The 14,223-nt window shown below is 49.6% G+C and overlaps 4 protein-coding genes across 4 annotated transcripts; 3 read left to right on the forward strand and 1 right to left on the reverse strand.

The window, feature by feature from the left end:
• Positions 1–1,904: 1,904 nt before the first annotated feature.
• Positions 1,905–2,747, forward strand: PFICI_05440 (serine/threonine-protein phosphatase C22H10.04; the record flags this gene model as incomplete). Its single annotated transcript, XM_007834021.1, has 1 exon — positions 1,905–2,747. The coding sequence occupies one exon, from the start codon at positions 1,905–1,907 to the stop codon at positions 2,745–2,747; it is 843 nt and encodes a 280-aa protein (XP_007832212.1).
• A 609-nt stretch (positions 2,748–3,356) lies between these two features.
• PFICI_05441 (uncharacterized protein) lies at positions 3,357–5,212 on the reverse strand (the record flags this gene model as incomplete). The annotated part of the gene is made up of 4 exons (XM_007834022.1): positions 3,357–3,487; positions 3,539–3,587; positions 3,643–3,965; positions 5,116–5,212. 4 exons carry the CDS (start codon positions 5,210–5,212, stop codon positions 3,357–3,359), a joined length of 600 nt encoding a protein of 199 aa, XP_007832213.1.
• A 2,620-nt stretch (positions 5,213–7,832) lies between these two features.
• PFICI_05442 (uncharacterized protein) lies at positions 7,833–9,166 on the forward strand (the record flags this gene model as incomplete). Its single annotated transcript, XM_007834023.1, has 3 exons — positions 7,833–7,893; positions 7,948–9,070; positions 9,133–9,166. 3 exons carry the CDS (start codon positions 7,833–7,835, stop codon positions 9,164–9,166), a joined length of 1,218 nt encoding a protein of 405 aa, XP_007832214.1.
• Positions 9,167–12,199: 3,033 nt separating this feature from the next.
• On the forward strand, positions 12,200–14,013 carry PFICI_05443 (uncharacterized protein; the record flags this gene model as incomplete). Its single annotated transcript, XM_007834024.1, has 5 exons — positions 12,200–12,899; positions 12,954–13,110; positions 13,168–13,252; positions 13,312–13,502; positions 13,554–14,013. 5 exons carry the CDS (start codon positions 12,200–12,202, stop codon positions 14,011–14,013), a joined length of 1,593 nt encoding a protein of 530 aa, XP_007832215.1.
• Positions 14,014–14,223: the final 210 nt, after the last annotated feature.

Consider the following 14,223-nt stretch of genomic DNA (forward strand, 5'->3'; position numbering starts at 1 on the left):
CGCTACGGGCGAGACTTCACGAGAGGCTGATGGATAGTCGGTAGTAAGAAGTAGTAATAATGGACATTGTAAGATTGGGAGGTCAGGCGGCGCGTGGAGCTCTGGGACCTTTCTGCAGGGACGGACGGCTGACCAAAAACGACCGGATAAACACCGGGTCATTCCGGACGTGGACGCAAACCATATGTACCTTACATTGGGCACGAATGGATAATTAAAGTTGATATTGACATGAGAAGGTACTTTGTATTATCTGTTGAATGAGGAGCCGCTGTTGCCTCGAGCATATGTATATATCATTTTTGAAAAGGGAGGGAAGATCAATGACCAGGCATGCCTGTGTAGATATGAGTAGAATCTTTGTAGTAGTACGATACAATGGCCATTTTAAGGATGTATAGGTATGCATGGTGTAACAGCAGATATGCAAGGGATACAGTATTAGAGAGATGATCCATCTGTATTGTTCCTTCCAGAACTAGTGCATTCGAATGGCGAGAGGACAACATTATTACTATATGAAGACAGTCGGTGCTCGCGTCTGCAAGGCCTCTGGAACAGCCATGCCGTTGGCCGCTGGGAACGGTGGAATGAGACTACTCGAGTTGGGTTGTACTCTGTGTAGGGAGCGAGGAATAGGAGGACCAGCAAGATGGATCGACAGAAGACTCAAATTGTACCATATGTATACGCTATGGGAATAAAGCTAGCAATCATGAGCTGTCCCATTGCTGGGCAACAATGGCGAGTTTTTTCACTTGAAATAGCCGTGCCGTCCTCGCGACAATCAAGAAAGAAGTGGGACTATATGGGAGTTCCACAAACACGTGGAAAGGATGCCAGGAAGGCAGAGCGTCGCGCTTGATGAAAGAAGAAACATGGAAGTTGAGTCGTTTAAAATAAGAGTAATCGAAGATTCGGATGAAAGTGGAGGGAAGGATGTCCTCTTGTAGTCCAGTCGGTAACGGCTAGCAGAATGTTCCGGAGGTAATCAATGACCTCCAGGAAGCAACGGGACGGGAACATGCCTTGGTGGGGTGCCGGAACCTGAAGCCACCGTGCTGTTGGACAGGATCTGCCTGCTTCTAAAAAGCTCCAACTACAGAGTACCTACGTATCGCTTAGCATTCAACCTCATGGTGTGGCTCTAATGCATGCAGCACTGATTAGTAGACATGCCGCCCTCCCTCTACAATCAGTCAGCGTTTTTGCAAGACCTGCACGCACTGTAGCATGGAGGTAGGAAGCGTCTGGTAGGCAGGAACAGGCAATGGATTGGTAACTCTCCTCTCTTTTTCTCTCTCTCGAGGATTTCCCACCTCCAGTGCAGCCTTTTCTTCATTTCTCTTCCAACCAGCGCGTCTCCATACTTCACGGCCTCTGTCGCATGCGAAACGCCTCCCCCACACCCACCAAAGACCGGGCCTCGATGTAGAAGCCAGCGACCAGCTTCCCAACGATCATGTTTGCGCATCCCGCCACAGCACCAAACTTCAACGACGATATAGCATTCGCAAGGAGCAGAAAGAAGCCGACCGCCAGACACAACCGAGCGCCCTGAGTCTGCATTCACAACCACAGCCTTTAGTCAGTCAGCCATAGCTGCACATCAATCCGCAGCCAAAAATGCCTGGACTACCGGGTTAGTAGACGATTCACACACACCACAATCACCACTTTCTGCCCACTCCCGCCCGAAAGCCACCCAGCACGCGCTCACTTGGTGTCTGTTGACCGTGGGGGAGCCTTGACACCAAATATCATAAAATTCTTAGGCTAACCTTGCTGGCCCTCATCCTGCAGCGTCCGTCGACCTCGACGAATGCATATCGCGTCTCTACAAGAAGGAGCTCCTCGCCGAGTCCGTCATCGAAGCAATATGCGCAAAGACCAAGGAGCTATTGATGCGCGAGTCCAACGTGGTGCACGTGCGGGCACCCGTGACGGTTGTGGGCGACATCCATGGACAGTTTTACGATCTTATTGAAATCTTCAAGATTGGCGGCTGGTGCCCCGACACCAACTACCTATTCCTCGGCGACTATGTCGACCGCGGCATGTTCAGCGTCGAGACCATCAGCCTGCTCGTGTGCCTGAAGCTACGATACCCCAACCGCGTGCACCTCATCCGCGGCAACCACGAGAGTCGAGGTGTCACGCAGAGTTATGGCTTTTATACAGAGTGTAGTAGGAAATACGGCAACGCCAATGTGTGGCACTACTTTACCGACATGTTTGACTTTCTCACCCTCAGCGTCGTCATCAACGACCAAATCTTTTGCGTCCACGGCGGCCTCAGCCCGAGCATACACAGCATTGACCAGATCAAGATTATCGACCGGTTCCGCGAGATTCCACACGAGGGCCCTATGGCGGACCTGGTTTGGTCAGATCCCGACCCGGAGAGAGACGAGTTCTCTTTGTCGCCGAGAGGAGCCGGTTACACGTTTGGGGCCAAGGTGGTTAAAAAGTTCCTGGCGGTCAACGGCATGTCACATATCCTGCGCGCCCATCAGCTCTGCCAGGAAGGTTTTCAAGTCCTATACGACGACCACCTGAGCACTGTATGGAGCGCTCCGAATTATTGTTACAGATGTGGCAACATGGCCAGTGTCCTGGAAGTTGGCGACACAGGCGAGAGATTTTTCAATGTTTTTGCTGCAGCGCCCGAAAACGACCAGCATAAGGATGCACAGCAGGGTGGCGAGAAAGTGGATGGCAACGCCCTGCCAGACTACTTCCTGTAAAAGGGCTGCTTTGATTCTACCAACGTTACTTTAAAATTGTGCCCACGAAGCCTAGCAGCACTGATTCGATAAAGACACCTTGGACTGATATCCGAGACTGAGCATATATTCTTAGTATGCACGATAGATGTGCGCAGAAATGACTCAAGAGTAGATATGGAGATGTAATGAAAATACCCCGTCATTCTTCTTATGAACACACCGCACTACCATCTGAATTGATTCATTATCAAGAGCCTCATGCTGCTTTGTGCTACTTTCGAGGTCGCGGGCAAAATGTGCAATTATGAATTTTGTTTATAGATCTTTCATGGTTCTGTAGCTTCCAGACTTGCGTCTGGGAGTTAGAAATGTTGTTATAGTAACTACCTGTGTTAGGTGATGTTGTGGTCTGGTTTTGCTTGGCGCTGTTGTTTCTTCTCCTGAGTGTGAGCTGTCTAACCCGTCCGTCCAGGTCTAGTCTCCGAAGCAGCATTTATACCGTTTCGACTGTTTCCTATGCCGTCGTTCAATCCAAACTGGATCACTGGGCCTCGCATATATGGCTAGAAGATTTCTGCCAAAGGCGTCTAATGCAGTACGTAGCGACAGCTCTATAAAAGGGTTGGTTTACCAATCCTTGGCAATGTCGAAAGACCACTCAAACTGGAGATGCTGCTTCTTGTCATCGTCCACGAAGGTGGAGATTGCGTTGTAGTGGCCTCGGGCCAGCATACCAGAGGGTGCCTCTTCCTCTTGGACTATTTATGGTTAGTGGCCGTACTTGGCTCAGTCAAGGTGATTTCACTTACAGCGCTTGGTGTACAAAGGCTGCTTATCCGTGTTGGGAGCGTAGCTGCCCTGTGACCGAGTCAGTATGAAATGTGCATACGCCCAGTTTGAGAAATCAACTTACCAGCATTTCAGAGTCCTTGCTAACCTTGATGCCCTTGCGCTTGACAATCTGGACATACTGAAGGCCGCTAAGAATCTCGTGCTGTACCTGGAACTCGGCAACCATGGTGAACTTGGAGCCTTCCTTGATCTTAAAGGGCTTGTCCTTCAGTGTTGTCTCGCTGCCGGGAGCGGAGAGGTCGATAGTGACGGCCTCACGTCCAGGAGACTCCATGGACAGCTTCTTGATGATACACACTCGCTTGTCATTGGGATCCGACAGGTCGGCACCGCCGCTGAGTCCCAGCGACTGCTTGTATCTCTGTAGAGACTCATCATTGGCATCTGTGAGGAGATATGTGTCAGTTTAAGAGCATGGCGAAAAGCAGTGTAAAATATGACACGATAAAGGCATCATGCTGGGTAAGCTGGCTCGGGCAATGAAGGCAAGGCAAGTTGAAACAATCAACTCCCTCCCCACTAATTGTGAGAGCAAATCCACTTTGTCCGAAAGGCGACTCCAAGTCCCTTTCTGATATCTTCGTCGGCTCATATACGTATGGTCCCTTGACTGTGCATGTTGGTGCACCATCTCGTTCGCTCAAGAGGCTTCCATTTCATCTCGTATGAGCAACCGATTAAGGTTCAGCCCCTGACCAAGCTACCATGAGCAGCAGCGATTGTCATAGGCTTGTCTCAGCATGTTGTGTATGAGACGAAGCATGCCAGTATCATACGGGCGACCCAATATCGAGGTCGGGAGTCCAAGTAGAAACTCCTATCCGGTGTAGGCATAGCAATGTGTACAAGTGGTGCTGTGATTCCAGATTTCTATAAGTCTGAGACGGAGCTGAATTATATTGAACAGCATCAGATGTGCTGGTGGCGAAGATGAGCTGGAGGGCTGTGGTGTCTCGACCGTCTGAGTGGCTAGCGTGCAAGTGGCACGAGTGCGTGTTTGAGGCGTAGAGTTGATGCCCAAAGCTGAATCAGGCAGATCTCCCTTTGCCCACCAACCATTCCTCGAGCTTTGGTGTGTAGAAAGCGAACGTTGGTCGTGTAGGTGCAGTTGGTTTTTCCTTCTTTGCAAGTCGCCGGAGGTGTTCATTGGGTAGCTCAAGGCTATAGACAACCCCAATGTTCAAAGATGGATTCCCATTGCCGAAAGGTGATACACCAGTTGACATTTGGATATATACACCAGAGAGTCGGTTCGGATAATATATGCTCCCTTCATGACAGCCATAGGACAAGCAAAGCAAGCACAAGACTGTGGCATTGGAATGTTGAGATGATGGCGGTAGGCCATCAGGGTCAAGTCCAACGGTCGAAGCAAAAGGAGTCGAGTTTGGTAGGATGCTTTGTTCGCGTCGATCGAGAATGTTTAGGGAAGCCCAGGTTGCGGTCGTAGATATCACAAATCCATATGCCTTGGCTCTTGCCGTATCGGGGAGATAAATCGTACTGGGGTTGGAAAGAAGAAAGCTTCACTCACCCATGTTTTGGTATTCAGCCAGACTTTGCTTGGGCTGGGAGAGCTTGTAGCCCTGAGTCTCCTCAGGCATGTGGTCATCTTGTTCGTGAGAGGCCATGTTGGGCGAATTGTTGGCTGGCTGGTCGGGAGAGAAGGCGGTTGATCAAAGGAAATAAAACGAGAAATTCAGTAGAAAGCCACTTCAATGCTCAGGATTTAGTGGTAAGCAGATGGAAGAATGGGAAGATATCACGAAGAGGGGCAATTGGCGGTGATGGACGCCCTTTCTAAGGTGGAATGGAAATCAGGATGCTAGGACGTCAGAGGTCGCGCTATTCCGTTTCAGCGTCAGCTAGGTGGGGTTGTGCTTTGCGGATGAGGGGCACAAAGGGGCGCGCTGCTGTGTTCTGGTTCTTATTCGGCGTCCCTTTTCTGGTTTGGAGTTGAGAAGGTGATTGTTTATGCGCTGCAAAGACCCGGCCAGACCACGAAGGGAAAAAAGAGCCAATGCACGGCGGCCTTATGAGAGAAACATGCCACGTTCTTCGGCAAATGGGGGTATGATTCAGAATTTGAGCAGCGGATGCCACAGGCGACAAGACAGTTAGTCGTTGGGGGCAGACTCAAGCTCTAGCAACAGAGCATTGCTGTTGCGAGGGGCATCGAACAGTCGCAAGTAAGTCGCGCGTCAGGGAGGAGGAATCTACCTAGGGTAGGTAGGTAATGCCACTCGAGCGACTCTTTGACAGTTGAAGAAAACATCGGTTGTCTCGAGGGAGACATTCCCGACGCCAGCCCTTTGTGAGATGCAAGCGAGCTGCTATTGTATCATGTATCTCAGGTAAGTACCTGCGTTACCTGGTGCCTACATCAATACATCGTGCAGGCAAACAGCCACATCAAAAGCATGCCGATTGCCACCAGCATGATCTCATCGCCCGAGTATCGAATACAGGATATGGGAAAACCTCGAATAAAAACAACTATGGGGCTATGTGAATATAGAGTTCGAGACGCAGAAACGAAGTCACACACGTGAATAAGCGCAACTTACATTGGGAGGTACGTAGGATGGAGCAGGCTTTGTATGTCCTGATAGAGTATTCAATGTTCTGGATGCAATATTGTGGGTTATCCACATGTGCACCTCCTAGCGCGCCTGTATCGTGATGCCCCGTCCAGTGGATTTTAACGTCCATGTTAAACTACCTACAATGGGTCGCAGCAGAGCATACAATTTCGATCGAGCCGACTTAGTCGCTCAAAATAATCCAAACTCAATGCGACAAATTTGTAAAAGCAGCAAGCGCTTCAAACCGGCAGAAGCTGTCTATTATCTCATTGCAAACCTTAGAAGGACAAACCTGTCAAACTGACTGAATAGCGCGTGGATAGTCCATAGACGCGTTGCCATGGCAAAGGAATAGTGCGAATCAATTGACGCGCCCTATTCGGACGTTAATCTCACCCACTCCATCAGACTTGATCACCGGAGAGCGGAAACCAGCAATGCGTGTGGCAATAAGTGGTCTACAAACCACCTCCCTAATTATTAGTTGGTTTCTTCGCGGCGATATCGCGCCAAATGTCAGGTTCCCGTGGCAGCTCGCGTTTTACAGCAAAAGCCTACTGTACCTGTGAGGTACGCGGTCAGCAGCACACCGCAAGGAGTTGGCCAGGACAGCTTTGTGCATTCAACTCGGGTCAAGGAGTGAAGCAACGCCAAGCCACACGATGCTCAGGGACATTCAATACCTACCCTTTAGCTGCAGCAGGGTCCCCCAACGACACCACCCGCGTTGCCGGTGAGCTTTTTGCGGAGAGTAGAGCGGCAGAATGGCTAGGGTAGTTTCGATTCATTGAATTGTCACCAGACTCCTTGGGACCTGGCGAGCCTGGGGCTTCGAGAAGAGAAGACGACCATCCAATTTAGGAACCCCCAGGCCATTTCCAGCATGCCTCTAGCAAGTGGATCCCTTGCTGCCTCTTCGTGATTGGCCTTGGGCTGCTTAAATTGGTCCCCGAATTCCCAGGGTCTGTGCGGGCCACAGGCCTGTCAGGCACTTTCAATACCTACCTCATGTACTCGACCCTTGAGTAGTAAGAGGGCAGGTACCTAAGGTAGGGAGAGAGGAGGGAAGGAAACATTTGAAGCACAGAAGTATGTGTAGTCGTACCTTCCCAGGCCCTTCCCTCAACTCAACTTATTCGCACCCTCCCATCTTTTCCCCCCCCCTCTGGTTCTCTCACCATTTTGCATCAGTGGGACAACTTGAGCAGAACTGACCCAAAGGGCCATTGCCGCTTGGTTATTTCTTCCATCTCTGCAGCTTCCTGCCGAATTATCTTCTCGCATTTCATTCTTTGCAACGGGTCGAATTCGGCCCCTAGTACTGAGTACTTGCACTATTTCCAATGTAAGTCCGACAAGCTCATCGTGTGGCCCGAGCGTACTCGAGCTCATCCCTACCTACTTTGCGCGCGACTCTGCCACGAACCTCGCGGCTGCTCGCGTCGCTGTCCCCTCTCCTCTCTCTCCCCGTCTCCTTCTACATTCGAGTAGACGATCTTTACTGATGCGCAATTGAAAGATTGACAGTGCTCAAGTCGTCACTACGTCCTCTTAATTGGCACGTCGCGATTACTCTTGCGAGCCGTCCCAACTAGTTGCGCAATTCACACTGTCGGTCCCGTCGCAAAAAAGCCCGCTCAGTCGCGCACTTTGAAAACTCGTCGCAATGGCAGGCCGACAACTACCACAGAAGCACAACCCGCTGATGGTTGATGATATCCCGGCTTGTACTTACTCTTCCGACCCACGACCACTCAACTTCTACTGACTGCGACCGACAGATCCCGAGCTCGTCTCGCGCCGGCGCCTGGGCCAGACCCAGCTGACTGCCAAGATGGTCGCTGCTGGCGCTCCTGGCGATGTCGACCCTGCGAGCCTGGGCGTCTTCGACTATGCGCACCTCCGCGCTCCTCTTCCCAAGGGAATCCAATCCGGAATATTCAAGTCATCGCCCAACTCGTATTTCCTCATGCGCCGCAGTCAGGATGGCTACGTGTCGGCGACTGGCATGTTTAAAGCCACCTTCCCTTACGCAGAGGCTCTCGAGGAGGAGTACGAACGCAAGTACATCAAGTCTCTTGAGACTACTAGCCCCGAAGAGACAGCTGGCAATGTCTGGATCCCTCCTGATGAGGCTTTGAAGCTGGCCGAGGAATACCAAATTACCTCGTGGATCCGCGCACTGCTAGATCCTGCCGAAATCGCTGTGACCAACGCACCCGACAGTCCGCCCAAGAAAATCCAGGCTCCTCCCAAATACGATGTCTTGAGATCCGCCTCAGTCAACTTGGCACCCCCCACACCCTCGTCAACGTCGCGCAGCACCCGCGCCCGCCGCTCCGCCAGCCCCGCCAAAGCCCGACCAGTCGCGAGCCCAAGGAAGCGGGCCGCCAAATCCAAGACAGTCCAGACTATTAGTGAAACTCCCAGCGTCAACGGAGCTTCTACTGAAGAAACCGCCTCCGTTGAGGATATTCAGGTCAAGGAGATCGTGAAGGAGCCTACGGTTGTGTTTGGACCTACGGACGAGGAGGCCAAGGTGCAGGTCAAGGTTGACAGAGACGTCAAGGTGTTTGAGGGAGTGGAGACCACGCACACCTCAGTCGAGCTCGAGCTCCCCATCGACCAAGGGCCTCCAAGCGCCGAGGAGACAGCTCGCATGATTGCTGAGGCCAAGGAACTAGTTGATTCTGCTGCAGCTGAAGCTGCTGCTTCCTCGAGTGACTTGAAAGCTAAGCGCAAGGCAGACGACATCACTGCCGGAGACGACGAGGACGAGGCCAACGGCGAGGGCGAGGCTGCAGATGGCCCTCGATCCAAGAAGGTAAAGCCGAATGTAGAGTTGAGAAAAGCCCGCGTCCGAAATCGGGCACTCATTGGTCTAAGTGCAACGCTCGCAGTTGGGTAAGTGTTACAAGCCTCATGCATCTTGATGGGTGGAGATATTTTGCTAACCGTCACGGCAGTGCCCTCATCCCGTACGTGATGGGTGTCTTTTAAACAACGGCGGAGACTTGGAGACCTGTAATGGAGGAGGTGGGATGGATCTTGAGGCGTACAACATGCGCCATTGTGCCAACAGGCACCAATTTCATTTGTTTTGCACATACCCCCCAATACCCATCCACAGTTGGGTTCTGATCAGTTACACCTGGCATTAAGATCTTTAGGCGTTGGCTATAGTAGAAGCCGTTCTGGTATTTATGTGTACACTTTCTGCTCTAATTGAGCCTCCTTCGATGGCACGGGTCATCGGAACTGGTGTAATAGCTACCACCTTGGCAAGGGACAATACAAAAAAAAGCATCATTATCTTGTGTGCGCTATTGGTAGCATACTCCTACCTTTAGCTCTATCTTCCCATTCGTATGTTCAAAATATTGACAAATTTGACACCAAACAGACCGAGAGCACAATAGAGGTCAGTCGGCTGGACGGACTGTGACGTGGGCGACGATCCATCCTTTCTCACCCAGGCCACCATGAAAGGCCACGGCCGACTGCCGATTTCATTGTACAGACGAGGTTGCCAAGAGCACCGGGCGATCGTGAGTCGGAATGTGTTGCCTTGTTGGTTTTCTCTTGGATAGTTACGTAGAAGATTGCTCCATGTGCTCGAGTTACAGGTAACCTGTTGGTAGGTATTTTCCGAGACATGATGTGGGACCAGCGAACAAGTTTTCAAAAGGCAAGTCTTCCGAAGGAAATCCAGGGGGAACAATGTGAGAAAATCACCTTTTAGTACTTATATTACTGCGTAATATACTGGTGGTTCTCCCAATCTATCACGCCGGCTGTGGCATTGGTGGTGCCTCTGTTGACTATTGTGGAGTTGTCGTCTATGGCGCACGTTAAAGACTGCAGCATGATCCAAACATACTCTTTGGACTGGTTGAATCTCGGGTGTTTTGTCTCTTTCAATACTAACATGTGGCACCGCAGCCCGAGGGGAAGCTCTCGGGCACGGGTTGGCACGAATCAATCTTCCTCATGTCGGGACAGCCACAGCCAAGGCTAAACCAGGGATCGAACATGCTTTGGTACAGATCACCAATTCATTCGTCGCTCAGAACGATGGAGCAGGTTCCATCGTCTCGATCGGGGTGGTTGCGGAGACCATCCGAGTATTCGTAGTTCATGTTCCATTTGACGATGCAGACATTCTCACTGCCATTTGGGCAAAATTGGAATATGACTGTGAAATATTGCGAATAGTGCCAAAGAGTGGCAGCACCAGCAACGAAGGTGAGACGCAGATAAGATGGTCATCCTTTGGATTTCAATCATCCACATTGAATCATGTTACTCGACAGCGGATACCCAAACTGTGCCATATACAAGACTCAAGATGTCTTTGGTGGCAATGATGATTTTGACAGTCTGGGCTCCAAGTCTGGGTAAGCTCAACCGGAGAAAGACATGTACTGAAAAGCAGAAGCCAAGACGAGTATGGCACAGAGGTTACTCTGTGTTTTTAGACATTGCCCAACCAGACAAGGGCTGTAGCGATCGGCTACATTCCCGTCAGGTTATATCCAAGCCCGCGGAACTGGAAGCGGGAGTAGTGTAGTCTGCCTGCATGGCCGTGATGGCAAGGGAATGGAGCCCATAGAGGTCAGAGTGCCTCCCGAATAGCAGAATGCCGGTTCCCTGCCGCAATTCAACATCAGAGACAGCTGTTGGCAATGGAGAGGCGATTACTGTCCGAGCCTTCCAGCCGGAAAAACGTGATATCTTATAAGATACCCTGGAATATTGCAAAAAAAAAAAAAAAAAAAAAACTCAAGCGCATATAACCACCAAGAAGCGCACAATGCCGGGAGAACGAGAAGAAGACTTTCGAGCTCTAAGCTAATTTCTCATGCTCTAGGCACGTACTTTTGCAGCGGTATGCTATTCAGCACGGTCGATCTGCGTCTTATACAAGGAGAATGGTAAGCCCAAGGGCATATACACCTTGGTGGCAGGAAACTAGAATAGATCGAAAAGAGCTAGCTGGAGGGATTGGCTTTCGGACTTCTGAATATATATGGTAGATGTCACAAATAGAAAAATTGGACAAACTGAATATATTTCAAATTATATAAGCCATTTGCTTCACAATAATAAGCTTATTAAATGCGTACTTTGTCGGAAACGGAATACTCATAATTTGAAATGGATTAGCAAATATTTTTGTATATAATCGCGTTTTCTTTTCTCTTTTTCATCTTTTTTCTTTCTTTCTTTTTTCTTTTTTTCGTAGTTATATAAGCTTGCGAATAATGGAATATACGGTTCTGTCTGCGCTATGAATATTCTTGCGTATGTCTGCTAGCGACATGGGAATGAATGTCACTAGCAAGTCCCCACTCCACGATGCAATCTGGGGTATAGGCTGTCCACTTCCGAGAGTGAATATTTGATAATCACTTACCTTCTTCTAATAAAATAATAGAGAAATCAACGCAATTTGGCACGATTGCGCACTGGGTTAGTATATCTCAAAATCATCTGTGATTCAAATTTAAATTAAAGAATAAATACAATAAAGCTACATGGTGGCTGGTCTATGGCGCCCTGAATGCTATTGATGCCATTTGAACTTTTTGACCAGATTGCCGTGTTTGATTCCGCCAATCGGAACATGTATCTCGTCCAGTCTTCAGCATAGTTCTCCAGCGCAGGGGACAGTGATGACCAATACATTCATGTAGGTGTGTCTTCGTATGTACCTATGATAAGGAGTGGACCGGTTTTAGGCCCTGCATACTCTTCCGTCTGGGGTCTATCACGCTTGCAGGCTTCCCTAATGCCTTGATAGACGCTCGAGATCTCTTATCTGTTTCATCGAAAACGCCACCTCGGCTCAGCCGTGGATGCAGCCGAGTATCGCCGCCACCCCACGAGAGAACCCCTGTGGTTCTAGGTTCAGAGTTACATATACGTAGGTGTTCTTGTGCTTATCTAATTTGGCATTGGCTTCTTCTTCTTCTTTGTTGTTCCCAACATTCAACTTTTGTGGCAACCTTGCTCATTATCAAAAACATCAAGATGGGGGAACCAAAACCATTGGACATGACAAGTCAAGATGTCGTAGGCCAAGGATATACAGACGATGGCGACATCATTGGCGATGTCCTCAGCACCACCGAGGACATGCGGGACATGCGCCGATTGGGGAAGAAGCAGGAGTTTCGACGCAACTTTCAATTCCTCAGCACGCTCGGCTTCGTGAGCATCTACATGGCCACGTGGGAGTTTGTACTTGTGTCGTTGAGCGTCGGGTTTGCCAATGGAGGGTTTGGCGGACTTTTCTGGTGCTTCATCACGACCGTCTTGTGCTACTCGACCATTGTCGCTAGCCTGGCCGAAATGGCCTCCATGGCTCCCACTGCAGGCGGGCAGTATCACTGGGTGAGCGAGTTTGCGCCACCGAGCGCGCAGAGAGTGTTGAGTTATGCGAGCGGCTGGATGTCTACGCTGGGATGGCTGGCCAGCGTTGCAAGCAGCAACTATGTCGTCGCGCTGCAAATCGAGGCCATGATAGAGGTTTTGCAGCCGGACTTTGTGTTTGAAAACTGGCACCTCACATTGATCATGTGGGCCTTCATCGGTGTGACCATCGTGTTCAATACTTGGGGAGCCCGAGTGTTGCCTGCTCTGGAGACGGCAAGTTTGATCGGTCATATTGCCGGATTTTTCGTAGTCATGATTTCGCTTTTAGTATTATGTCCCAAGAATAGTGCCCGCGGTAAGTCCTGCCTACCTCTAAGTTCAAAAGAGGAGTTGCTAACGTCTCTAACAGAGGTCTTTACTGATTTCCAGAGCAGTAGTGGTTGGAGCATTGGCAGTGCGTACCTCATCAGCCAAGTGACGGTCATGTATTGCAATCTTGGATCAGACTCGGTGGTACATATTTCTGAGGAGGTTCAAGACGCCTCCTTGATTGTGCCGAAATGCATGTACGTAATACTCATGGCTGCCAGAACAGAATATGACTTTCTCACTAACTCTGCCAGGTGGTATTCTTACATTGGCAACGTCATTCTGGGTATAACAATGCTCATTACAATGCTCTATTGTCTTCCAGAATTGGGGCAAGTCGTAAGATTTATCATAATGCCATTTGTACAGGAATTGCGTCAAGCTGACATCTGAACAAGGTCGACTCGGACGTGCCGTATCTCATTCTCTTCAACAACACAGGCTCTCCTGCGCTATCAATAGTGCTCAATGTCATACTTTTCCTGCTTATTTATTCGGGAAATATCACTGCACTTGCAACCTGTGCACGAGAAGTCTTTGCGTTTGGTCGAGATAGAGGATTGCCATGGTCGAGGGTTGTGAGCAAAATGTAAGTTTCAGTGCACCACGACGATGAAGACGCCACACTGACGAGAATCAGGGATCCAAAATACCACGTACCCATGAACGCAGTCTACATCACTTCCGTACTTGTTGCAATCCTGGCTCTGGTTCAGTTGGGTTCCACTGTCGCATTCAACACCATTGTCTCGCTCTCCGTACTTGGCCTTTTGAGCACGTACTTGATCAGTATCGGCAGTGTCTTGTGGATGCGTATTAAGGGTCAAAAACTGCCTCCAGCAAGATGGAGTCTGGGTCGTCTTGGTCTGCCCGTCAATGCATTTGCCGTCTTTTATTGCGCCTTTATTATCATCTTTGCCAGCTTTCCGACTGCTGTTCCCGTGGATACGGAAAGTGCCAACTGGGCTCCTGCGGTCTGGGTCGGTGTCATTATCATCTCCGGAGTTGTCTATATGGTGCACGGAAAGCAGCATTACCAGGCGCCTGTTGATTTCGTTGAAGGCCGCAAAGCTCCTGGCATAGGCCTGCAGTCATCATAAGAAGATAGAAACTTAGTAGTCCAGGCGGGATTAGCGTGTGGATGTTATTGCAATTATACCTTGTGATATAAAAAATATTATAATTTATATTATTTCCGGTAAAAAAAAGAATTTCTATTATCAAAAGTATAATTAGGAAAAAGAATTTAGAAGAAATTTAAGCTTTTTTTATATGTTAATTTCTCTTTCTCTTTCTCTTTCTCTTTCTCT

The sequence above is a fragment of the Pestalotiopsis fici genome, assembly GCF_000516985.1.
Source record: "Pestalotiopsis fici W106-1 unplaced genomic scaffold PFICI_Scf_3, whole genome shotgun sequence".
Lineage (NCBI taxonomy): Eukaryota > Fungi > Ascomycota > Sordariomycetes > Amphisphaeriales > Sporocadaceae > Pestalotiopsis > Pestalotiopsis fici.